We start from the raw sequence: 27,390 nt of genomic DNA on the forward strand, positions 1-27,390 counted from the left end.
TGTCATTCTTAAAGTATTCTTTATTAAGATCATTAAAAGTTGTAGAAACAACTTCATATTATAAAGGCACAGGGAGACAGTTTGATAAAATATTCAAATTAACAGTAACTTACAGTACAAAAGACAATTTTAATGCACATACAAACCCCAAATGTCTGATTCAAAAATATTTTACTGCGTCTATTAATGGGCAATGATTAAAAATATAAATTGCTGCCATATAATAAATATCTGATAGTGAACTTCTTGATAGCAAAGTGAACAAAATATTTATTGCTTTTCACTTACATATTTTTCCCTGTAATTTTAAATTCCTAATTCTTTTACTATCTTCTCAACTTTTCCCAAAGATAAAATAAATTTCACATAATTTCATGGAGGGGAAATGGTAGTTATAAAAAACTACCTCAAGTAGCAATCACTGCTGGCAGTGTTTTCTCACTTTCTGTTCTGCAATTGCAATCACACTTCCAAAAAGAAAAGCAAATGTTTGCTAAACCATAGACAGACAACCTCTTTGTGACTGGTATTGTAAGATTTATAATGAAAACTTATCAAATATAAAAGGTGCTCCCTTTTCAAAATGTGTATTTTATTTGAAGTTTTGAGTAAGAGGTGTTTGGCAATTTTAACTACTCCCCTCAAAAATCTCCCAAAGTTGCAAAAAAGTCAGTTTAGTAAAATTCCAAGCACTTAAATGTTTCATTGAGGGCCAGTTGATATATGCAATGCACTAATATGTAAAAATTAACATAATGCAACTATTTTGTAATGGAGAGCTCTTACCTTTTCCTTCCAGTTTTTAAACTGGAATTAACTTTATTGACTTCATCCTCCTATTTTTATAGCAACCTAGTTTTAGATGGTACAAGTTGAATTTCTATCACAAGACAATAAAATAACATGAATGCATTATCCTAGTTAATGCTATTTCAACTTAAGAAATATGTACATTGAAGTATTTGATAATAATTGTAAAGTTACTTAACCGTATGTAATGTTCAGACAGTATGTAGCAGCTAGTAACGTGCCTGGCACTGAGTTGATGCTTAATAAATAGTTGCTGAATAAATGAAAAAGAAAAACGTGGCTTTGGTTGTGCGTACTTTAATCACTTTCTGATTTAGAAAAAGATCAGTCTAGAGCTCACTACTGCACACTACATCAAATTTTGCTGTAAACAAAAGTAACAACTTCAAACAGAAAAATATTACCTGTTAGTGATAGTCAACTTACATACCGTAACATTTTTTAAAGAGCCCACACATTTCTATGCAAATAATTAAATTTGATGTTTTCATGTTTAACCATTAGGTAAAGAAGACCAAAGTGGGCTGACTGGCTAACTTGTCTGCTTTACAGTAATAATGATTAGTTCCTCAACAAATAAAAGGTTATGATGCCCAATTAAATTCAAACAATGGCTACCATGTTACTTTTGCAAAACTACCTACTAGTAAAAGGTAGGATAACTTTAAATTACTTGAAAGCAGTAGTTTAACTTTCAACAGAAAGAATCATCAGGAAGATCTGAATTTAATAATGACAGAGCTAGAAAACTGGAAGTAGGGTGGTAAGAATAAGTAGGTGACCAATTCTATTTTAAATTCTAAACATGAGACTAGGTGTAATATTTCTTTGGCATATGCATTACTATCTTGGACTAGCTAACACTTTTTAGATACTGGGTTGTATTTTTTTTCTGAATCAAAATTAACATCAAGATACAGATTCTAGTATATTCTTCTTAAAGCCTTTAGTAAAAGATAAAATGACATTTTGCAACATATGCCAAACTTCATGTTTAGTGTATACTTGTAATTATTGGCATAGAGGGATGTAACTGTTAAATAACCTGAAATGATACCATGCAATGGTGAAACTACAGAAGGTGGTGAAAAGAAGTATTTACATAATATAATATTTAGCTTTCTTTAAAAAAAAAACACACACAGTAAACCTGGGAATCCTGCCCTAACAGTAAATACGTACCAAATAGCACTGAATGAGAACTAGTAAAAATTTAAATGAACACCTACAGTAACCTGAATTTTCAAAATTTAATTTAAAAGAAAAACAAAAATGGGAAAAAACCCTACACATCAGAAGGAAAAATCGGCCTATAAAACAGGCCAATCTGACTTGACATTCAAAGTAAATGCAAGAGATTCACAAAATCATGATAGTAAATGCAAACTAAGTACCAAGTACCCTTTGATACACAAGTCAATGTACTATCAGACTCAATTCCAATAGCTTAACAATATTCATTAATCCACTCAAGCATTCCGGTGTAGTGGGGAGCAGCTGATGACAGCTCAAGCCTCCAAAGTATAAGAACATACTTATTTGCAGAAGCATCATGTGATTTTTGAAGTAATGTCTTATTTTGATGGATGTTAACATTAAGATCTATCAGTGCAAGTTTATCATCCTCTGAATGTAACACTTCCAAATTTCATTTTTTCAGATAGTTTTTTGGTGGTTTAGTTTTAGCCAGTGCTGTTTAAATGAAGGAAAAAAGAAAAGGTCACCATAGACTACCTCACGTTGTTACTTAATTGTGCTAGGTATTCACGCAGTTCTTTTGCAGCCTGGAATCTGCCATAGCGCTTCTTTGGGTTGGCACACTCATCCAGCAAGGCCTCGAGCCGGCCATCTTTGGCAATTTCACTTGGTGGATCATGAAGGAGTCCTCCAGAAGTGCCACGCCAGGTGGCATGTCTGGATAAGAGGTTCTGACAAACAGCATAGTAATTGTGGTCCACAGTGGCACGAGCACAAAGAATTTCTTTTGAAAATGATAAGCAAGCCTCCTTATCACAGTCATCAAACTTGCTTTCATACCATACATCCCAATTTTCAGGTTTATCTGTGAAAGGAGGAAAAGCAGAAGTAGAAAAAAAAATTTTTAAATAGTTTTCATTGCTTCCAAAAATAGAATATTTCACTAATTAATAGTATTTGTTCTACACTTTTAGGTAAAAGTATATTATAACTTTAAACATTTAAATATATAAATTCATACAAACATTCACTGAGAGCCCACCAACGCTAAGCAGAAAGATTCAAAAAGGTCCCTACCACTTACAGGTTTAGTCTAGTGACTTTCCATGGTACACAGAAAGTGCCATAAAGAAAATGACACAATGCTACAGGAATAGTGGGGAATTCGCACTTATCCCTGGGGCTGTAGAAGACTGCAAAAAGGAGAACATCTGATTTAGGTCTTAAAAGTAACAAATCTGAAAAGAAACTAGGAAAAATAGCACTCTAGGTTCAGGACACAGTATATGCAAAGGCATGGACTTAAGAGATTGGTCCATTTGGTTGACGAGGCAATAAGTTCACTGTGGCTACAGTGTGAGAAAGGTAGGTGGCAAGGAGATACAGGTGATGCTAGAGGAATAGGTCGTAACTTGTGTAATCATGACCATAATTCATTTTATAGAAAGATAACTGTAGCCTGAAGACTGGAAGGATTAAGACCATGACAGCAACTATAGAGGGCCCAGAATGAAAAGCTAGATTGGGGAAACATTTCAGGTAAAAATAAGTAAGTATATGGGTAAAGTTTAAGGTTCTAATTGGATGACAAGGTATGTACAATTGCATAATAGTGTCAATATTTTATATATAGACAACATAAATATAAAGGAGCTATAAGGTATCAGGTGGCAGCATGTCATATGTGCAACTAGAACTACACTTGACACATGAGTTTGAGATAAGAGGGATAATAGGCATATTGAGAACACATAAGCACACACGTACTTGAAGGAGCCAAGGCTTGAAAAACAAATAGCTAGCTGTATATGGAAGGAAGAGACATTTTTGGAAGAGGAAACTGCATATGGGAATACCCAGAAGTGGGCCAATTCATTCAGGAAAACAAAAGACCATTGTAGCAGAAGCACTGAGGGCAACAGACAGAGGGGTATTAAAAATGAAACACTCGAAAAATACATACATACATAAGGCTGGGCGGGGTGGGCTCACATTTGTAATCCCAGCACTTTGAGAGGCGAAGGTGGGAGGACTGCTTGAGCCCACAAGTTTGAGACCAGTCTGGGCAACATAGCGAGATCCCACCTTTACAAAAAATTAAAAAATTAGCCAGGCATGGTGGTGTATGCCTGTAGTCCCAGCTACTTGGGAGGCTGAGGCAGGAGGATCACTTGAGTCAGGGAGGTCGAGGCTGCACTGAGCCGTGATCATGCCACTGCACTTCAGCCTGGGTGACAGAGACCCTGTCTCAAAAAAGAAAAAAAAAGAAAAAAAAGAATCAGAAGAGGGCCAAGTCACACAGATTACAGATTATGCCCTGGTAAGGTGTTTGGATTGTACTTCAAGAACAATGGGAAGTCATTAAAACCATTTAGGCAAAGGAGTAGTAAGATTAATGTTTTTTTAGGGTTACCATTCCAAAGGAGGAAAAAACTTCAAGAAGTTGATACTAGTCAAAATCACTTCACAAATTTGCCAATTAGGTGGTTGCTAATGGCAAGGCAGAGGTCTATGTCAGGTTTTAATGGACTAAGGAATGAACAGAGGCTGAGGAAGCAGAAAGGCAATAAATACTTTTAAATAAAACAGTGGACAAGCAAGGAGAAGCAGAAGAGAATCTTATATATACTTTTTATAGGGAGGCAAAAGAAACGTTGGATATTAAAGGAAGGAGGTGGGACACTGAAGAAGGTAACTGATGTAACAAATTCTCAAAGAATCTATCTGAAAAAGAAAGACCAATGTGTGTTGTTTTAATGAGGTTTAGACAATAAAGGACACTGAGGGAGTTGCCACAGCAAAATCTCAATTTCCCTGTGAAGAAATAAAATAAAGGTAATTTACTAGAAAGTGGAAAGAAAAGGGAGTGAATGAATAGACAGAGGCTTTTGCAAAGTGGCTACTTAGAGGACCCATGAGACATTTGAAAAGAAATGACCACACTTAAAGTAGCACTAGAGCAATGCTCACTGTATGAAATGCAAGAATACAGAAGCTATATGGTTGGATTCATCTAAGGTCAGGAATTAGTAATAATTATTCCAGGAATGTCTGCATAAAATGAATTATAAAAAAATTATTTTTATAAACACTGAAATAATTTTTTTAAGCTTAGGAAAATTGCACTCTGTGAATATAATAAAAACCACCTGCTTGTGTACACTTTAAAAAAGAAAACATAGTATACGCTGCTACAATATTCACAAATGTAGGAAGAGGTAAATAGAGAGTAGAATATTTCAGCAGGATATTCACCTCCCATAGGAGGATCTACAGGGCAAGTCAATAAATAATCAGAAAATAGTCTGGTAAGTATAAAATCTGAACAAAGGGGTGGGAAAATCAAGTATTTAATAGGATCATGCTAAGATCATGCAAAAAGTAAATGTCAACCTAATATATGGCTGTCACATAAACTTTTCCCCAGGTGCCACAAATTTTCAGCCTTTGTCAAAAGATATTCATATTACTTTTATTAGGGGGAAAGAAGGGATTAAAAAATATAAAACCCTCACCCTTTGGTTTTTCTAACTGAATTGGTTCTAGACCTACAGGCTTTGTCCCTGACGCTTTAAAACTTCCATGGCATTTAATTTTCAAAACACTTCAGACACTATCCATCTATCCTGTGAAGAACTCAAAAACAAACGGAGAGCAAAGTTTTGGGTGAGATGTAATAATCAGAATATCAAACCAAACTCACAGCTGCAGTGCCAGGAATCACCAAAATGGTTAAATAAAGTACAAACCATATTTCAAGAACCCATACGACCATTCTGTTTTTCACTTTCAGTACAGAATTCAACATATTACATGAATATAATTATATTCAACAGTTTATTATAAAATAAGTTTTACTTTATGCAATTTCCCCCAACTGTAGGCTAATGTAAGTGCTCTGAGTATGTTTAAGGTAGGCGAGGCTAAGCTATGATGCCCTGTATGTTAGATGTATTTCAAATAACAATATTTTCAACGTAGACTGGGTTTATCAAGATGTAACCCCCTAGTAAGTCAAAGAGTATCTGTATTCGTTTATTGACAGTGGTTATATAAAGCAAAGAAAGACGTGTAAAGTTGCCATCTAAGGAGGAAATTCAAGGCTCATTTCATACAAGTATAAACATTATATTGACATAGGAAAAAATGAGTAGAAAAAAGTCTAAAAACTATATACTTACTTTGTCTAATTAATCTTTTGTCAGCAACCAAAACATTTTCAGCATCCACAATGATTACCTTCCCATCTCTAGGACCAACTGCAAAATTGTCAAAGCTGACGTCCAGGAGGTAGAGTGCAAATTCAAAGTCATTGTTTGTAAGCTGTTCTGCTATTTCCATTAATTGCCAAGCGAGGTCAACTCGTTTCTCCCATGGCGCATTAAAGTAACTCCACAGTTCTTCTCCAACATAATTTACAGCCACCATTCTTCCACAAGCTCCAAGATACTTTGCAAATGGCCAACCTTCATCAGACGGAAAACTCTACAAAAGAATTATCTTAATATTACAAGAGATTCTGATGAATATATCCTAGGTCTATCCTCAGATCCTTTCAGTAGAAATTGCTACTAGGAATGACTTTGGATTTTCTTACTACATTCGACAGTTTATTAGAGACTAAATTCATTTTTTCCTAATTCATACCAGTACTATGGACCTGAAAAATATTTAAATAGAGAACTTTATACTATAAAGCTAAAATAGGATGACAAGTCTTGCTTATCAAAATCTAAGAACCAAATTGATCAATAAGAGGGAAGATACTGTCTTTATTACCAAATCTGAAAGTATTTACGCTTTCCCTTATCTTCTTCACTTGTGTAAATGTAGTCAACCAATCCTTTTATTTAAACCGATAGCACTGCAGCCTATTAACCAGCAGTTATTTACCAGGCATCAGGAACTGTGTTATGGTGGCAATTAAGGGTGAACCAAACAGTCTCCATTTAGCCATGGGCTTTTATTTTAGAAAAGCATGCAGACACCAAACAAATAATTATGAATATGAAAAGTGTTAGTTACTAAGCAGCAGTGCAGGTCCCAGGGGAGCATTTAGCAGGGGCCTTACCTAGTCAGGAAGCAGGTGGGGTGGAATTCAGGGAAAGATTCTTGAGAGGTGTCTTTTACCCTACATCCAAAGGTTTGGAAGGGACAAACTGATATCCTATTAATGCAACCTCCATTCTGAGCACATCTGGTCCAAGTTTATCTTGTTTCCCTTTCCCAGCCATATTTTCTGTTCTCCTTGGCCCAGCCTCAAAATTATTCTCATCTTAGCAAGGTTTTCTAATGGATTTTAAAACTACTGGGAGGATTATCATCCTAAATCAAAAGAAAAGTGTTCCATGGCCATGAACATTCATTTTCACCTTAAGTAAAATAATAGGCTTTATCTAAGGTACTTTCCACTGCTAAAATACATATTAGAAAATGAACATTGGAGAAAAAAAGGAATCAATAAATGTGTGTGTTCTGACTGATCCACCAACCAGCCGTTCCCCCAACTCTTCCCTCTTCTCGGGCCTCCCTGTTCCCTGAGACCCAACAATACTGAAAATAAGCCTATTAATCCTACTATGGCCTCTAAGTAAGCAAATGAAAAGAGTTGCAGGTCTCTCATTTGAAATCAAAAACTAGAAACAATAGGCATAGTGAAGAAGGCACATCTAAAACTGAGATAGGCAGAAAGCTAGGCTTCTTAACCCAAACAGCCAAGCTGTGAATGCAAGGGAAGTATTATTAAAAGAAATCAGAAGTGCTACGCCAGTGAACACACAAATGTTAAGAAAGCAAAACAGCCTTATTGCTAATAGGGAGAACGTTTTAGTGATCTGGGTGAAAGATCAAATCAGTCACAACATTCCCTTAAGCCAATACCTAATCCAGAACGAGAACCCAACTCTCCTCAATTCTATGAAGGCTCAGAGTTCAGAAGAAAAGTCTAAAGCTAGCAGAGATTGGTTAATGCAGTTTAAGGAACGAATTCATCACCATAATATAAAAGTGCAAAGAGAAGCAGCAAGTGCTGATATAGAAACCACAGCAAGTTATCCAGAAGATCTAGCTAAGATAACTGATGAAAGTGACTAATCAACAGATTTTTCAATGTAGATCAAACAGCCTTCTATTGGAAGAAAATGCTCCCTAGGACTTTCACAACTAGATCCAAGAAGTCAATGCCTGGCTTCAAAGCTTCAAAGCAAAGGCAGACTCTCTTGTTAGGGGTTAATGCAGCTGGTGACTTTAAGTTGAAAACAATAATTGTTTACCATTCCAAAAATCCCAGAATCCTTAAGAATGATGCTAAATTGATTTGCCTTCACTCTATATATGTAACAAGAAAGCCTGCATGACAGCACAATGGTTTACAGCATCCTTTACTAAATATTTTAAGCCTACCATTGAGATCTACTGCTCAGAAAAAAAGATTCCTTTTGAAACATTATTGCTCACCGACAATGCACCTAGCTACTCAAAAGCTCTGACGGGGGTGTGCAAGGAGATTCATGTTGTTTTCACGCCTGCTAACAACATCCATTCTGCAGCCCACAGATCAAGGAGTAATTTCAACTTTCATGTCTTATGATTTAAGAAATAATAATTTGTAAGGCTATCACTGCAATACATAGTAATTCCTCTAATGGATCTTGGAAGAATAAATTGAAAATCTTCTGAAAATAATTTGCCAATCGAGATGCTATTAAGTGTATCTGTGATTCATGGGAGGAGGTCAAAATATCAACATTAACACAGTTTGGAAGTAGTTGATTCCAAATCCCATGGATAACTTTGAGGGGCTCAAGACTGTAGTGGAGGCAGTAACTACAGATAGAGTGAAAATAGCAAGAGAAGCACAATTAGAAGTGGAGTCTGAAGATGTGGACGCTAAATTACTGAAATCTCACGATCAAACTTGAAAAGAAGAGGAGTTGATTCTTATGGATGAGCAAAAAAAGTGGTTTCTTGAGATGGAATCTACTCCTGGTGAAGATGCTTTGAATATTAGTGAAATGACAACAAAGGCCTTAGAATATGACATAAACCTAGTTGACAAACAGCAGTACAGTTTGAGAGTACTGACTCCAATTTTGAAATTCTACAGTGGGTAAAATGCTATGAAAAACATGGCAAGCTACAGAAAAATCCTTCGTGAAAGGAAGAGTCGACTGATGCACCAAACTACATTTGTCATTTTATTTTAAGAAATAACTGTCATAGCCACCCTGATCAGTCAGCAGCCATCAACATTGAGGCAAGACCCTCCACCAGCAAACAGATTACAACTCACTGAAGATTTGGCTCAGATGATCATTAACATTCTTTAGCCAAAAAAAAAGTGTTCTTAACTAAAGTATCTATATATTTTTTAGACATAATGCTTACATACTTTAGTAGACTACAGTATAATGTAAACAGAACTTTTATATGCACTGGGAAACCAAGAAATTCACATGACTCACTTTATCATGATGTTTGCTTTATTGAGGTGGTCTGGAACTAAACTCTTAATATCTCCAAGGCATGCCTGTATCAATACTCTATTGCTAGAAACTGAACAATCTACATACACTTAGTGACCCCAAAATCAGGCTCCTATTCTTGTATCTCTTAGGAAAACAGGCAATATTAATTTTGCCCTGAGCTTTATAAAACTGTCACAACTCAATATCCTTGCATTAAAATTTTATCAACTTTAAAACAAAAAACAAATCGAGAATTATACTTTATCCAGAATTACCAATTTCAATTGCTCCCTTTCAACTATAACAATGCACAATATCTGTACTTGTTCTTTGGGTATGTAACGTTTTTCTCTTAAATTTTAATATTGCAGCTTTGTGATGAAATCCTAATTATGTAAATGAAAAACTTAGATATATATGAATCATTAACCATAGTAATTTAATTGATTCCATTCTAGTTAGGAGGTCATAGGTACTGGTTCTTTAGAAATTAGAAGTAAACACATATCTAATTTTGTGCCTTGCCTGAGAATTTTAAAATTTATTTTGGGAATTAGAAAAAGAGATTACTTGTGTCCAATTAGAAAAAGAGATTACTTGTGTCCAATGTGCAATACAAAAACTGTTGAGGAACCAAACAGCATTCTCAGCTATTCCCCTAACTTAAAATACCTCCATGACCTTGAAATTTTTGTTAGACAATTACAAAAGATTTAACTATTTCCCAGAAACATTCAGGTATAAAGACCCTGACATAAAAATGAAAGCACTAAAATAAGAAATATGTAAGATTACACAGTTTTGTCATGCAAAAAGTAAAACAAAAAACTCCTCCATACACTACTGGTATACTATTCACATGCCATATTGTAGAACAGATACAAACGTATCTTTGTGAAAATAAAATGGTCTTTGACAACAGGAGAAATGAGGAACCGGGCCAACATCTGCACATGTATAAATGCTTCCTTGTTTTTGGAACCTTTCCAACTGACAAACGGCAGTCAAAACTACACTTCATTACCCAAGTTCCCTATAGAAGAGGGTAACATATATAAGTAAATGTCACATTGAGCAACTTTATATTCATAGAGTGCTTTCTGACAATGTTAACTGAAATTCTGTTATGCCTCATTTTAAGAAGAGCACTATAGTTCTTTCATATAGTTTGCTACCTAATCTTTCGGAAGAACTTTAATAAATGAATTCACACCATTTGCTCAGATGGTAAGAATTTTTCATTGTCTAATCAAAAGTCAGATTTCATTACTGATAATACAATTCTATCAAACACACTGTAGTCCAAACAAAATCCTCAAGGAAAGCCAAAAATTTGTAATTTGCTATTAATGCAATTCGGGCTTAGAACCAAATTACCATGGTCAAGCAGAGTTTGAGAGACAAAATTTATATACGTTAGAACTTGGATTTGTTAAACGTATCAAGCAGTCAGAAAATAACTTATTCCTGATTACCAAACTCCCACAGTGCATAAAACACATTAGGTAGGATAGAAAGTTTACTGCTAAGGTCTACATTTTTCTATTTAAAAAAAAATTTTAAATCAGATTTTTCAGATTGTCTAGCACAAGCATATAGTTTAAAGTAATAAAATAAAATGTGATTTTAATAAATTATTTACAACTGAACAAAATGTACAAATACTTTTCAAATGAAAAAAGGAACATTTAAATTTAGAATGATATCAGTCCTAACTCGGGATTGGAGGCACGTCACTTAATTTTGCTAGGCTTTTAATCAGGATTGAATATATGACATTAAGTGTAAAACATAGAATTTTTTAAAGTAAATATTAGTTAACGGTTGTACAAAGGCCCAAAACAATTATATATTTACTTTTCTATAACTGTATTTTTTTAAAAAATTAAGTTGGTAATAACTAAAGAAGATGTCTTTAGAAAAGCAGCATGGTTAACTGCTAAGAGCTGAAAAAATATTAAATGCTTTCACTTTTAATTTTTAAAGCAAAATTTGTTTTGAATTTGAAGTGTAATATAAATCATGTCTAGGCATCTTTTTTAAATTTGGTTACAAAACCACAACCTACTTCTTGGATAGCATACAACTCAAATAATACTAATAACAATATTGTACATACTGACAGTATCTGAAAGCCAAGATTTCAGAAACAAAACTACTAACGTCGCCTTAAGAGAAGGTGATATGTAATGTATGTAATCAATATTAAAGACTGGAAAATTTGGATACTTTATACTCTTTATAGGAATACAATATTTCATAAAATTTCCATATTTAACGGCCAATATAGTATATAAGTAGAAAAATGAATCTTAAATTACAATGCTAGATTGTGAAGTCCCTTCCACCCCTACATCTCACTAGCTATAACAATGGCAAAGCAGTAACTTTTCTGAGCTTTGGTTTTTTCCTCTGTAAAACTGGAATATTTGTATCACCATATTCATCAGGGCAATCTAAGGATCAAAGAAAAAAAGATATGAAAGGTACGTTGCACATTCAACACTATGTAGTAAGGAATTATTTACCGAAGTATTTACACTTTTATTATTATAAAGTTCTGGGATACATGTGCAGAACGTGCAGGTTTGTTATATAGGTATACACGTGCCATGGTGGTTTGCTGCATCCATCAACTTGTAATCTATATTAGGTATTTCTCCTAATGCTATCCCCCTCCCCCAGCCCCGTACCCCCTGACAGGCCCTGATGGGTCATGTTCCCCTCCCTGTGTCCATGTGTTCTCATTGTTCAACTCCCACTTATAAGTCAGAACATGCGGTGTTTGGTTTTCTGTTCCTGCGTTGTTTGCTGAGAATGATGGTTTCCAGCTTCATCCCTGTCCCTGCAAAGGACACGAACACATCCTTTTTATGGCTGCATAGTATTCTATGGTGTATATGTGCCACATTTTCTTTATCCAGTCTATCATTGATGGGCATTGACTGGGTTGGTTCCAAGTCTTTGTAGGGCATGTGCACCCATGCCCAGCTAATTTTTGTATTTTTAGTGAGACAGGGTTTCACCAGTTTGGCCAGGATGGTCTCAATCTCTTGACCTCATGATCCACCCGCCTCAGCCTTCCAAAGTGCTGGGATTACAGGCAGGAGCCACCATGCCCGGCCATAAATGTCTTCTTTTGAGAAGGGTCTGTTCATATCCTTCACCCACTTTTTGATGGGGTTGTTTTATTCTTGTAAATTTGTTTTTCCTTGTAGATTCTGGATATTAGCTCTTTGTCAGATGGATAGATTACAGAAATTTTCTCCCACTCTGTAGGCTGCCTGTTCACTCTGATGATAGTTTCTTTTGCTGTGCAGAAGCTCTTTAGTTTAGTTCTATCCCATTTGTCAATTTTGGCATTTGTTGCCATTACTTTTGGTGTTTTAGTCATGAAATCTTTGACCATGCCTATGTCCTGAATGGTATTATCTAGGTTTTCTTCTAGGGTTTTTACGGTTTTAGGTCTTATGTTTAAGTCTTTAATCCATCTTGAGTTAACTTTTTTATAAGATGTAACGAAGGGGTGCAGTTTCAGTTTTCTGCATATGGCTAGCCAGTTTTCCCAACACCATTGATTAAATAGGGAATCCTTTACCCATTACTTATTGTCAGGTTTGTCAAAGATCAGATGATTGCAGATGTGTGGCGTTATTTCTGAGGCTTCTGTTCTGTTCCATTGGTCGATATATCTGTTTTGGTACCAGTACCATGCTGTTTTAGTTACTGTAGCCTTAAAGTACAGTTTGAAGTCAGGTAGCATGATGCATCCAGCTTTGTTCTTTTTACTTAGCATTATCTTGGCTATACGGGCTCTTTTTTGGTTCCACATGAAATTTAAAGCAGTTTTTTTCTAATTCTGTGAAAAAAGTCAAAAGTAGCTTGATGGGGATAGCACTGAATCTATAAATTACTTTGAGCAGTATGGCCATTTTCATGATATTGGTTTTTCCTATCCACAAGCACAGAATGTTTTTCCATTTGTTTGTATCCTCTCTGATTTCCTTGACCAGTGGTTTGTTACTTCTCCTTGAAGAGGTCCTTCACATACCTTGCAAGTTGAACTCTTAGGTATTTTATTCTCCTTGTAGCAATTGTGAATGGGAGTTCACTCATGATTTGGCTATTATTGGTGTATAGGAATGCCTGTGATTTTTGCACATTGATTCTGATTTTGTATCCTGAGACTTTGCTGAAGTTGATTATCAGCTTAAGGAGATTTTGGGTTGAGACGATGGGGTTTTCTAAATATACAATCATGTCATCTGCAAACACAGACAATTTGACTTCCTTTATTCCTATTTGAATACCCTTTATTTCTTTCTCTTGCCTGATCGCCCTAGCCAGAACTTCCAATACTATGTTGAATAGAATGGTGAGAGAGGGCATCCTTGTCGTGTGCCAGTTTTCAAAGGGAATGCTTCCAATTTTTGCCCATTCAGTATAATATTGACTGTGGGTTTGTATAAATAGCTCTTATTATTTTGAAATACCTTCCATCAATACCAAGTTTATCGAGAGTTTTTAGCATGAAGGGGTGTTGAATTTTATCAAACGCCTTTTCGTCATCTATTGAGATAATCATGTGATTTTTGTCATTGGCTCTGTTTATGTGATGGATTACATTTATTGATTTGCATATGTTGAACCAGCCTTGCATCCCAGGGATGAAGCCCACTTGACCATGGTGGATAAGCTTTTTGATGTGCTGCTAGATTCAGTTTGCCTGTATTTTATTGAGGATTTTCACATTGTTATTCATCAGGAATATTGGCCCAGGAATACTGGCCTGAAATTTTCTTATTTTGTTGTGTCTCTGCCAGGTTTTGATATTAGGATGATACTGGCCTCATAAAATAGGGAGGAGTCTCTCTTTTCCTATTGTTTGGAATGGTTTTAGAAGAAATGGTACCAAGTCCTCTTTGTACCACTGGTAGAATTCGGCTGTGAATCCATCTGGTCCTGGGCTTTTTTTGGTTGGTAGGCTATTAATCACGCCTCAATTTCAGAACTTGTTATTGGTCTATTCAGGGATTCGGCTTCTTCCTGATTTCATCTTGGGAGGGTATATGTGTCCAGGTATTTATCCATTTCTTCTAGACTTTCTAGTTTGTTTGCGTACAGGTGTTTATGGTATTCTCTGATGGTAGTTTGTATTTCTAGCGGTCTACTTTTTTTAATATTTTCAAAAAACCAGCTCCTGGATTCATCGATTTTTTGAAGGGTTTTTCGTGTCTCTATCTCCTTCAGTTCTGCTCTGATTTTAGTGATTTCGTGTCTTCTGCTAGCTTTTGAATTTGTTTGTTGTTACTTCTCCAGTTCTTTTAATTGCAATGTTACGATGTCGATTTTACACCTTTCTCGTTTTCTCCTGTGGGCCTTTAATGCTATAAATTTCCCTCTAAACATTGCTTTAGCTGTGTCCCACAGATTCTGGTATGTTGTATCTTTGTTCTCACTGGTTTCAAATAACTTATTTACTTCTGCCTTAATTTCATTATTTACCCAGTAGTCATTCTGGAGCAGGTTATTCAGTTTCCACGTAGTTGTGTGGCTTTGAGTGAGTTTCTTAATCCCGAATTCTACTTTGATTGCACTGTGGTCTGAGAGACTGTTTGTTAAGATTTTCATTCTTTTGCATTTGCAGAGGAGTGTTTTACTTCCAATTTTGTGGTCAATTTTAGAATAAGTGCAATATGGAGCTGAGAAGAATGTGTATTCTGTTGATTTGGGGTGGAGAGTTCTGTAGATGTGTATCAGGTCTGCTTGGTCCAGAGCTGAGTTCAAGTCCTGAATATCTTTGCTAATTTTCTGGTCATTTATCTGTCTAATATTGACAGTGGGGTGTTAAAGTCTCTCACTTTTATTGTGTGGGAGTCTAAGTCTCTTTGTAGGTCTCTAAAACTTACTTTATGAATCTGTGTGTTCCTAGTATTAGGTGCAAGTATATATAGTTAGCTCTTCTTATTGCATTGATCCCTTTACCATTATGAAATGCCCTTCTTTGTCTTTTATGATCTTTGTTGGTTTAAAGTCTGTTTTATCAGAGACTAGGATTGCAACCCCTGCTTTTTTTGTTTTGTTTTGTTTTTTTGGCTTTCCATTTGTTTGGTAAATGTTTCTCCACCCCTTTATTTCGGGCCTGTGTGTGTCTTTGCATGTGAGATGGTGCTCCTGAATATAGCACACTGTTGAGTTCTAACTCTATCCCATTTGCCAGTCTGTGTCTTTTAATTGGGGCATTTACACAATGTACATATAAGATTAATATTGTTATGTGTGAATTTGATCCTATCATTATGATGTTAGCTAGTTATTTTGCCCGTTAATTGAAGCTGTTTCTTCACAGTGTCAATTATCTTTACAATTTGGTATGTTTTTGCAATGGCTCATACTGGTATTTCCTTTCTATATTTAGTGCTTCCTTCAGGAGCTCTTGTAAGGCAGGCCTGGTAGTGACAAAATCTCTCAGCATTTGCTTGTCTGGAAAGGATTTTATTTCTCCTTCGCTTATGAAGCTTACTTTGGCTGGATATGAAATTCTGGGTTGAAAATTCTTTTCTTTAAGAATGTGGAATATTGGCCCCCACTCTCTTCTGGCTTATAGGCTTTCTGCAGAGAGATCTGCTGTTAGTCTGACGGGCTTCCCTTTGTGGGTAACCTGACCTTTCTCTATTTAAAATTTTTTAATAACAATTCCAGACATTCATCAAGAGATATGCTTATTTTCATGCACCTACTAAACACCTACTAAAACGGCATCTACAAATAATGAACCCCCTTCCAAATAGAGTGAAGAATCACTAAATTAGAGAAACATCTTTACTGAGCTCTAGTAATTTCTAATTCATAATGAAATATATAGACTAGTCACTAAACCTTTAAAACCACTGATGCTATAAGAAATGTAGACAGCATCCACAAGCACTAAAAGTGCAAGAAATTTAAAAACTGGAAACATGTACACACATAAACACAGTATTTTAACTGGCTTTTTATTTATTACTGATAAGCACAAAACAAATTCCAAATGCTGAAATAACCTATAATCTACCAAGATCAAAATCAAGTATTTTATGTGATCAATAAAAAAAATGTAAAATCAAAGAAATTTAGAGTTTAATAGTACCTCAATTGTAAATCCCATTCAATCTTATTAGTACAGTGTTAAATGATTTACCTAAAGTCACACAGGTAGTAAGAAGCAAATTTAGGTCAAGCTATAATTACCTTTGCAAGAGTCAAAATGGATTCAAAAGATAGATTAATACAACCCCCTCAAGCCAATATCCTTCTGTTGAAGTTAAACTTTATTAGTTTGGGGTGGCTTTTTTGGGTTTTTTGTTTCTATTTTTGTTTTTGCTTATTTACCATCTATTTAAGAATTTTTCAGATTTTATAAAGGTAACAGGTTATATATTACATAGCAGCATTCCAGAAGCCATTATGCTGGAAAAATAATGTAAGATTGATTATTTACCCTAAGTGATCTCCACCTAGGCTGAGACCTAAAGGAAGATTTTAATATTAAGCAGACTGGAGATGGGGCAGTTTAGGCACATGAAAATCTTCTCAGAAATGAATAAAAGACCAAAGCAGCTGCAGTGAAATGAATGGAGAAATGACTTGAGGTAATGGAATCTGGAAAGTGAAGCAAGGACCAGATCATGTTGGGACTTACAGAATCAAACAGAAATCTTCAACACAGGCTTTACAGCGTGGTCTATGTGTATGTCATGCAAAAACAAACACATGTCAAAATCTTAATGTTCAAGATTATCTTACATACTGAAATCAAACAGTATGCTGTGGTATATTTATTCTAAAAAACAAGTCTTTAAAATATCACAATAATACCCTTTGATCAATATTCATCATCCTGCCAGGTTAATAAGGCCATTTCACTCTATCATGTTATAACACAGTCATGAAAAAGGTAGACATGGAATATATGAGTAAAGATACATAAACTAATACATTTTGGTTTTATTTATTTACTTACAAACAATAAATGACATAAGACTAATAGATTAAAATACAGTCTACTTAAAAGTGCTTGCATTCTTTTTTCTCCTACATGACCAAAAACATTATATACTAAATTTAAAAGATCAAAATTCCTTTTATACAATATAAAATATTTTATAATACTTCATTACCTCATACGATTCCACTAAAAGGAACATAGCTTTGCAGTTGGCCTTAAGAGAGAAAACGAATACAGACCAAGAGATGTGTTACCATGCAAGACTGATTTTTGTTAAAGTTGAAAGTTCTTAGTATAAATAAACTAACTTCAAAAAAACTATTAATAAAACATACAATCTAAAATGTGAATACCGATTTTCTACATAACTGGCATTTCTACAAAAAAATTAAAAAGTTTAAGCTTGAAAATACTCTTACAAAGTATATGTCATCAAAAGGATAGAAAATGTTTAAAGGGGCCAGGCACGGTGGCTCACACCTGTAATCCCAGCACTTTAGGAGGCCGAAGAGGGCAGATCACCTGAGGTCAGGTGTTCAAGACCAGCCTGGCCAACATAGTGAAACTCATCTCTACTAAAAATACAAAAATTAGCCAGGCGTGGTGGTGTGCACCTGTAATCCCAGCAGCTGAGGCAGGAATTGCTTGAACCCGGGAGGCAGAGGTTACAGTGAACTGAGACCATGCTACTACACTCCGGCCTGGGTGACAAAGAGAGACACCGTCAAAAGACAGACAGACAGAAAAGAAAGAGCGAGCTAACTTAAGTTTTAAAATTATTTTTTAAAGCCCAAATTTGAATGAAATCACATTGTAGTAACACACATGTTGTAACAGCTGTTCATAAAGATTAGTCAACTGTACTGGTGACAAACTAATGTGTTCACAGTTTGGTGAACTGTCTGGAGGGGAGATATAGTAAAATTACTGGGATGATTTAATGGTTACTGAATTTTTGCTAAAATTTCTCTAAGATCTTAGCTTCTTAATTTATACTGCTAAATAGCAGCCAAAATCCATGGCAAATACTGTAGAAGATTAACAATTTCAAGATTTTAAAGTCCTAGCATATGTCCTATTTATTTCATGAAATAATTTTCTGAATGCCATTTTCCACCCACCTCAAATTCCAACAATATTAAGCAATGCCTTGGAAATAGTAAAGTTGTGTTATTTTACTGAATATCATGTCCAACAGCTGTATCTAAAATTGGAAACTGATGTCAAAACACATTTTTAAAAAACTAAATTTAACAGAAATACATTATCTTTTAGAATCAATTGCTTAAGAAATGCTGCCCCCACCAAAAAAAAAAAAAAAAAAAAAAAAATCACTTGTTCACAGGTTTTAAAAATGCGTAAGTTTACTAGTGTCAACTGACCCTTACTGTGTCCCAAGGGTGTACAGATCAGTTCCTGGCGCTATTGACCAATTCCACATAATTACTGTCAGATCTTTTCACTTCAGAGTAAACCTCAAAAAAAGCATTAAAGAAAAAATACAAAGAAGACACTGAAGCATCATACTTACTTCAGATTACAAATATTTTAAGATTCTGTCTAAGTTCCAGACTTAACCTGTTTTTTTGTACTACCATTTACAAATGTACTAAATAGAATTATTAAACTATAATAATGATTTAGAGAAAAAAAAGTAACTATTTGCTTTTTATTTCTTAATCCTTATCTAAACCCTCTTTCCTAACATATTCATTCTATTCAGTATACTTCATATGAGACAAAACCTTAACCCCCTTTTAAACTGCTATTCTTAAAAAATTATAGCCTGAATAGGTACATATGATGTATGTATATGTAAGGACGGTGACATTTCAATGCCTGCAATAAGAAAAGTAGGATTTTTACATTTCTAAGACAGATATCAGCATAATGTACTAAAGAACTTTTAACTATTACAGCTGACTAAAAATGGAATAAGCTGATTTTCAAAGACATAATACACTGTAAAAAGCTTTACAGCTGAAAACATTTAACACATATTACTTGAATAATCCTTTCTCCTTTAATCTTTAAAACAATCCTGTTAGGTAAGTATTAACAACCCCATTTTACTGGTGGAAAAAACTTAGAATCTGAAACATTAAGTGACTTGCTCAATACCATCCAACAACTTTGTGGTAATACAGAATGTGAACCGGATGCTCTATCAGTACTGTCTCCTCCACCCTTCCTCCCACTCTCCACCTCCATCTATTGGCAAAATCTCTGAAACATTCCCTGGTACCATTCCTATCAATATACAATGAGATGTCCCTCCATGAGTCATGTGACAGTGTATATATACACCTTTTGTATAGGGCTTATTACATTACATGGATTGTATATTAATTAGTCACTTGTGTACCTACCTCCTACATAGTAAGCTACTTGTTTCCTAGGGCCGTTTTTCCATCTTTTCAATCCAAATGCCTTGTCACAGATTGTAAAATGAACAGACAAATTCAGTTCTTTTGGTTATAAATTCAAAGAGTTCCCAAGAATTTCACAGACAACTTCCTATCACCTTATACTAACCTCACCTTACACTAATAATTTTCAGTCATTTTACAATCATTTACTAAAGTTCATCAAGTGTATTAGAAAAATGCAAGATTTAAATTATAAGGCCATGATTTAACGTATAGGTAATGAGTGAAAGTGAAGAAAGAAAAAGTCAGCATTCTGTGAAGAGTCAGCAGCAATGACAGAAAAATAGGAAGTAAGCCAGAGACCACAAACCAGAAAAACAGAATAAAAACCAGTTTGACAATCCCCTGGGAAGCTGGACACCCATGTCCAGAAGACCTATAAAAACAAGCTTTCTATTTCCCAACATGTGTGAAGAATATGTGCTAACCTATGCAATGGAAATATAAAGAATAGTTCAAAGACTAGACAAAAGTATACAAAGAACAAAATTCAGAATGGTCAAAAAATATGGATACGTCCAGAAACTAGACCAGGATGCCAAATGACTTTGCTCTACTGATTCGGAAGTGATGCTTTCTTAAGAGTGATTGTCCGTTTCTAGGGTCTTTGTAAAATAAAAGTCCCCACCCCCTTTTTGGACTTGAGGTACACAGAATTGTTTTATTATTTTTGTTTATCTTGAACGGCAATCAAAAGTGTAGTATCAATGGACTCTCAGATGAAAAGCCACAAAAAGTCCATAAACTTACAAAATTCATTAGATTAAAAACTGCTCTACTAGGAATCATGTCCAATGTGTTTTGAAGCCGAAATCTAGGAATACAGTAACTAAAGAAACAGCCAGTGAGGGAGAAGTAGGTGGTTCCTTAAGCTGTTGTTTGAAAAGAAAAGATCTTGCACACTATTGCCTCACAAGATCCTTAGCTACCCTTAACTCCACATATTTCCCCTTAAAGGAAGGTTTTGGTTTTGGTTTTGGTTTAATCTGATTTCATGTGTGTAGGGGGTGAGAAAAAAGGCTTGAAAGACAGCATCCAACTCCCAATCCCCTTTCAGAAGAGCTTAATTAAACCCACTCGTTAAAAGTCAAGTTCAAAAGAAAACAACAACAAAAAAACCCCCAAATTTCTCAAGTCAAAAGTTTGGAAGCCCCAGAATGTTGGGGCTGAAAGGAGCTAATCCAATAGCTTCATTCTATAAAGAGGAGAGTGAGTCCAACAGTAAAAATCTATCAACTTTTCTAAAGTACCATTAGCTAAATAATCTATTTGTTTACTTCAAAAACTCTATTTTTACCAGTGAACTTAAAAAAATATGTTGTTCCCTATATAAATTACTTTTAAGGGCAAAAACATTCATTGGAGGTTTTCTACAAAAAAATAAAATAAAAATGGACAAAAATCAGTATAACTAAACTATGGTTGATATTCAAAATCACTGTTATTTTTAAGGTGATCCATACCCCACATGAGCTTCAAAACAGCTGATCAAATGCACCAGGCAGTTACAATTACCTTTATTTAATATCTAACATTTATGGAATGCTTACAATTTGTCAGATACTACGTGAAGTATTTTGCATGTATTACAGCATTTACAAGAACAGAAAAACAAGCTTAAAAGCCATAGCTTAATGATAGTCACATACTATAAAAATAAAGTAAATCCTACTAAAATTATGATTCAGAAAATGTAAGGCAAATGAAGTTCCACAAATAGTAAAACTCCCAGCTCTTCCCCCTAAACAAAGAACTTTCTCCATTTCCTACAAACAAGACCATCTTCACTACATCCAGGTTATAAAGTCAGAGACTCTGTCTGAACTTCAAGAAATCCAGACAGCATTTCTCTTTCTCTCTTTCTGTAAGTTCAATAGGTGAAATACAAATACTGATAGAAAAGTTATCAACCATAACTTGTCGTCTTGCCAATTACTTCAATAACTCAATTTTTGAATACTCCAAGACTCCTATTTACACAATATAAAAATCAACATAGTTCCTCTCCTCCATTTTTCTCCACAGGATTACAGTATACTTGGCACCAAAATACACCTCTTAGTAAAGTAAAAATGTGAAGACGAAAAGAGAGTATTAGAACAGAAGATAAAGGTACTACTAGCATTCTCTTGTTGCTTGATGTTTATAAACATTTTTTTGAAGACAATAATTCTATGGGTAAACTGTTGTAAACTAGTGAAACTATCCAACAATAGGAAGAAAGCCGTACTCTCAAGCCATTTCATATAGGGAAATTTATATTACAAATCTATACAGCCTTACATAGATAAGGTATGTGTGTACACATCTTACAGACACTTAGTATCTTTCACCTCTCCTTTCAAGGCATAATAGCAACTTCAAATTTTACTGTTTTTTTTCAAATCAGAAGAGGTGAGTTTAATGGATTAAATTCATAAGTATTTTTCAGTTCTTAACCACCTTCTCAAAAGAAATTTTTACATGCTTATTCTGAAGCATTCTTAATACACTGGAAGTTTTGTTAAGAATACTTTGATGAAGTCAGTTCGAAGACTTTTTTTCCCCTAAAGTTGTTAATTTCTGGACAATGTAAGAAAAATCTAGTTTGTCACCAGCTGTCCAAAAATTCGACAAGTAGCTCCCTCTCCTGGACGAAAAAAGTGAGTTCCTCTTAAAGCTGTAAAACATTTGTACTCTTAAAAAAAATTTTTTTTAATACATGAAGTAATAAACAGCCAAATCTGAGTTTTTCTATAAGTATCAATTAATATCTCAATATTATTGTAAACAGCTATAAACAGTTTTATAGAAACCTGTATAAATATTAAAAATGTAGTTTCCTAGCTAACAAAGGTAATGAACATCATAATTTGACTTACTGTACAGCAACCTTTGTACTTGACCACAGAATGTTGAGATACCTTCCATTTTGGTGGTTTTATACAATCATCAGTCCTCAAGTATATTGTTCAGACTTGTAAATTCACTAGCTTTTACCAAAGATCAAGTGATTCTACAAAGAAAGCGGCAGCTCTACGAAGACTTTTACTTAAAAATATCTTCTTCCTCTACTTGCTTGTTAATCCAGTTTTAAAAAAATAACATGCCTATATGACTGGTTGGTACTAAAGACCCCTAAATTATACTACACCACACGTAATTAGCTATAATTATAATACATATATTAGTATTAGTACTATTGCCAGGAACTGGGTTGTGTAAATTTAAAATGTAATTTACAAATCTCACACTCTAAAATGTTGAGACATGTTTCATCACATACCAAAAACAAATTGTTATCCTATGGCCCATCTATTTACCCACTCAGAGCAATTGTGCCATTATGTGTCATATATAAGAAAATAATTGTGCATTTTCAAAAAAGGCTGTTTCATCACTAAAGATGAGAAGAGATAAAGAGTACGTTTGAGGGAAAAGTTAAACAGAAAACAAGATAAAAGCACACTTTATCTCAACTACAAAGTAAACTGAGAATGCCATAAGTTCAAACTTAAAAAAATATAAAACCTTCCTGCACAAAGCACAAATTTACCTTAGCGTAAAATCAGATGCCAAAGTTTCTCAAATTTAATGCTATGACTACACTTACAAAGAACTGGCTACACAACGTTCTTAAAATATCAATTCTACTATTAGTTGTTACTAGTACACCACTATTCAAAATTACCTAATAAAAAAATCTTTCAGTAGGGACGCCAGCATCTTAAGTATAGTAAATGTATATTACACTAAGATAGCTCCTTGCTAAATTTTTGGGTCTCAGAGAATTTGTCCGGGTATCTACTTCAGCAAATTGCTAACACAATCTCCATGAACCAACCTTGTTAATATAAACAAGGCTTTTTTTCTTTTTTTAAAGATAGCTTAATGAGAAACTTCAGTTCAAGTGTATGTACATCACAGATATAGGCTAAACCTTTAGAGACTGACTAGTTTGGGAACTACTGAATAAAGAAAATTTCATGGAAAGTTTAACCAATTTTATGCATCCATTCAGTTAGGAGATACAGCAGTATTTAAAATACACTCTGACTTTAAAATTAACCCAATACACATAGCCTCTGATGTCCTGAAATTTATTAAGACCCACACTAAAGTTTCATTTGAGGCAAAATATTTGTTTTACATTATTTGGCTGAACTAATCAAACGAAGCTGGTTTTCTTTTGGCTAAAATGGATAGTGTGGAGCTTGAGAAAAGAAAGTAATATAAATAAATCTGCACTTTCCTATTCATGCATTTTAGATTAAAAAAAAACAAACAAACAACAACAAACACCCTGTACAAACCCTCCAGCCCTCAGTGACATTCTTAAAAACCCAGAAAGAATGTGAAGTATACCAAAATTACTTGTGAACTTTAAATCATTTTTTTCTCTTGTCATGGAAAGGAGCACGGTAACTTTTCCTGTAGACAGCAAGAGAAACCACAACCCCACAGCTGTAATCACTGTTCAAGGACACCGCACTGAAGCCGGGTGGGAATGTGCAGAAACAAGTAAATACTCCGAAAGTAAACAGTGTTTTTGTTTTTTGTTCTCTTTTTGATGTCACCAGTAAAGAGATTCCATCCTATTCCCCTAAAAGACACATTACTTTTCAGAATAAAATCAGACGAAAGCAAATAACGCAATTGGCGAAAGGCAAGAATCTCCTCCCCTGATACTCGCTCTGGCCTACTATTTCATCTCCCTTCAACTAGATTACCAGATGAATAGGGCAGGTCACAGGATCAGGATGAAAATGTCCTTCTGGCCTTAAGCCCTCCCAGCCAAGTCCGACGCTGCCTTACTTTTCCTGTTTCTCTGATTCTAATCCCACCCAAAGCTCGGCTCACGGATTAACCCCACCCCGGCCACTGTCCCATTCTCCGACTTCATCCTCCCCAACTTGTCCCCGAATTAGCTATCCAAATGACTGCCAGGTAAATGAGGGAAAACAAAGACTCTGAAACCGAAGTTAGGCCAGCCACCAGCGCCAGAAAAGAAGAGCGAACGCGGTGTAAAACACTTCAGAAGAACTAAGAAAGGGTCCAAGGGCTCGTGAACAGCCTGCGCCGCGGACCTGCAAGCCCCGGCAGATAAAAGCAGAAAGGCAGGGAAGCGAGCGGAAGGAAACTCGCGGCAGAGACATTTTGGGGAGCGTTAAGAGACGCACTCCCTCTGGCGTTGAAGGATCCGCAGTCAAATCCGAAATGCGCCCGAATCTAGGTGACAAGAGCATACTCTCCATCAGCCAGGTCGCCCTCGGCCTCCCTACACAGCCCCAGGGCTCCCCCGGAGCCGCCCCTTCCCAAGCCTGCAGCCTGGCCCAGCCGGGCCGAGTCCGAACTGGCGGCGAGCGCGGGCGGAGCCACTTCTCCCGACTCCGGTTCCCACGCGCGGCCCCTCCCAGGACGCCCCCCGCCCTGGCTCCGCGCCTACCTGTAGCACCAGCGGCTCGGGGTTGAAGGCCAGGGTCAGCAGCAGCTGCATGCGCTCCGAGTCCTTCAGGTTGCGGAGCAGGAAGCTGCCCGAGTCCTTGGTCTCCGCGTAGCGGCGCACCAGGCGGTCGAGAAGGCGCTGCGAGGGACAGTGCACCAGGTCCGACCAGCCCTCCACCGCCTCGGGCGTGAGCAGACGCACGTCGCCGTTGAGGCGCGCGAACTCGGTCCGGGGCATGGCTTGCAGCAGGTCGCAGCGGGGCCGGCCGGTGGCCCGCTTGCAGATGCTCTGGTCGAGCTGCGCCAGCTCGCGCTGCGAGCCAAGGCGCTTGAGCACCACTCGGCGGCGGCCGCCCTCGCGGGGCTCGCCGTACTGCGCGAAGTACACGTTCTTCACGTTGAGGAAGTCCAGCAGGCGCAAACGGCCCCACGCCTCGAACACCACCTGCCCGTTGAGAAAGCGGCGGCACCAGCTCGTGCCGAAGCACGCCGGGCACTTATTGAGCTGCAGGAAGCGCCGGTCGGTCAGCTCGTTGCGCTGCCAAGAGGCGAGCAGCGACGGCGAGTGCAACACCATCAGCACCAACAGGCTGCCCAGCGCCGCCAGCTTCAGGGAGCGGGACAGGCGGCCCAGCTTCGGGGGCACCAGGCGCCACATACCGCCCGCCCGCCCGCAACGGGAGGGCGAGGGCACCCCCGGGGCGCCCCCGCCGCGCCAAGACCCGGAGAGCTACCGGCAGGAACCCCGGGCGAGAGAAGGAGCGAGCGCGGGGGCTGGGGTGGAGGACGGAGTAGGTGTGTGAGAGAGGAAGACGGGGAGCGGGAAGACGCGGGCCTGAGCGGGCTGCGACTTCTCCTAGTCAGTAGTCTCCACAACTCTCGAGCTCCCTCCTCCTAGCTCCCCGCCCTCCGACTCCGGCGGCGCCTCCTCCACGCCAGCCAAGTTATAGAGGAGCGGGAGGGGGAGGGAGCGCGGGGGCTCGACGGCCGCGCGCCCGTGCCCGCGCGCACGCGCACTGCCGGCTTGGCACGAGAGCTGCGGCGGCAGCCAGCCACGACGAGTGGGGTCTGCGAGGAAAGGAGGGACTCACGGAAAGGGAAGAGGAGCTGGGATGTCTCACACCCACAAGCGGGAACGCACGTCCCAGAGCCGCACACCCCTGCTTGTGCGCGTCGGCTCTCCTGAGACCGAGAAGGGGGGCCGGGGGCGGGGCCAGGGGGCGGAGCTAGCGCGTTGCGCGCCGCCCGGAAAGCGTAAGCGCGGGCTCGCGGGAGCGGCTGTGGGGGCGGTTCAGTGAGGGCGAAGCTCGGGCTCTCGAGGTCTGGGCCTGAACTCGCGGTTTCTAGTTTCAGAAAGACTCTTAGTTACAGTCATCTTTTATGATTATTGTGGTTTACTGGTGCCTTCCTTTTACCATTGTGGAAACGGCCCTTTAAGGGAGGAGGGAATAAGAAGAAATGAACTGAGGAAGTCTATTGCAGTTCTTTTCCTCCGAAGGGCGCGCGAGGAGGAGGCAGAGCTGGCGCGATTGCCTCCCCCGCCTTATATGGGTTGCTTGCGCGCCTGGGGGCGGGGCGAGGCCTGGGAGTGCCCGACCGGGCTTGTGTTCCCCGCAGCTCGTGCGCCTCACGGTAGGGGGTGGGGCCTGCGGGGAGACGGTGGGAAAGGCGCGAGTGGTGGCTGGCTGGTTGGAGCTTCATCTTTGGGGTTGTGTGTGTAAAAGCATTTAAAATTTTCTTGAGTGGGCACAGAAAAAAGTTCTCAAGCCAACGTCTTAAAGGGAAAAATAGGATGAAGGGGAACCGACGCGGCCTGGTGTCGCCAGGACGTCTGCCTCAAGCGCCACGAAGAAGCCGGAAAGAGCTTGCCAGGCTTGCCTCTGCTCCCCGCTGGCTGCCACAGCCAGGCCCCGGAGCCCTGCGGTTCCTCTCCGCGAGGCGGATTTCCCGGCGCCGCCTCTGAGGCGGCGGGCCGCGAAGCGTTGCCCTGGCGGTAGCCCTGGGGACCCGGGGCCTCTTGGCGCTCCGCACGGTTACGTTGACTCAGTCACCCCAGACTGTGAAAGTGAGGTGCAGA

At 37.7% G+C, this 27,390-nt stretch overlaps 1 protein-coding gene across 4 annotated transcripts; it reads right to left on the reverse strand.

Moving 5' to 3' along the window:
- C2H3orf58 (chromosome 2 C3orf58 homolog) lies at positions 1 to 26,506 on the reverse strand. Of its 4 annotated transcripts, none has more exons than XM_025377307.1 (3): positions 25,315 to 26,506; positions 6,189 to 6,492; positions 1 to 2,872 (listed from the first exon to the last, which is right to left on the reverse strand). In XM_025377307.1, exons 1-3 carry the CDS (start codon positions 25,969 to 25,971, stop codon positions 2,541 to 2,543), a joined length of 1,293 nt encoding a protein of 430 aa, XP_025233092.1. In that variant the 5' UTR covers positions 25,972 to 26,506; the 3' UTR covers positions 1 to 2,540. The 4 variants fall into 4 exon arrangements, with proteins under 4 accessions (XP_025233092.1, XP_025233095.1, XP_025233093.1 ...); XM_025377310.1 differs by having other exon boundaries at positions 26,405 to 26,500; XM_025377308.1 differs by lacking the exon at positions 25,315 to 26,506 and adding an exon at positions 24,742 to 25,223.
- Positions 26,507 to 27,390: the final 884 nt, after the last annotated feature.

Source organism: Theropithecus gelada, chromosome 2 (genome assembly GCF_003255815.1).
Source record: "Theropithecus gelada isolate Dixy chromosome 2, Tgel_1.0, whole genome shotgun sequence".
In the NCBI taxonomy this organism is placed as follows: domain Eukaryota; kingdom Metazoa; phylum Chordata; class Mammalia; order Primates; family Cercopithecidae; genus Theropithecus; species Theropithecus gelada.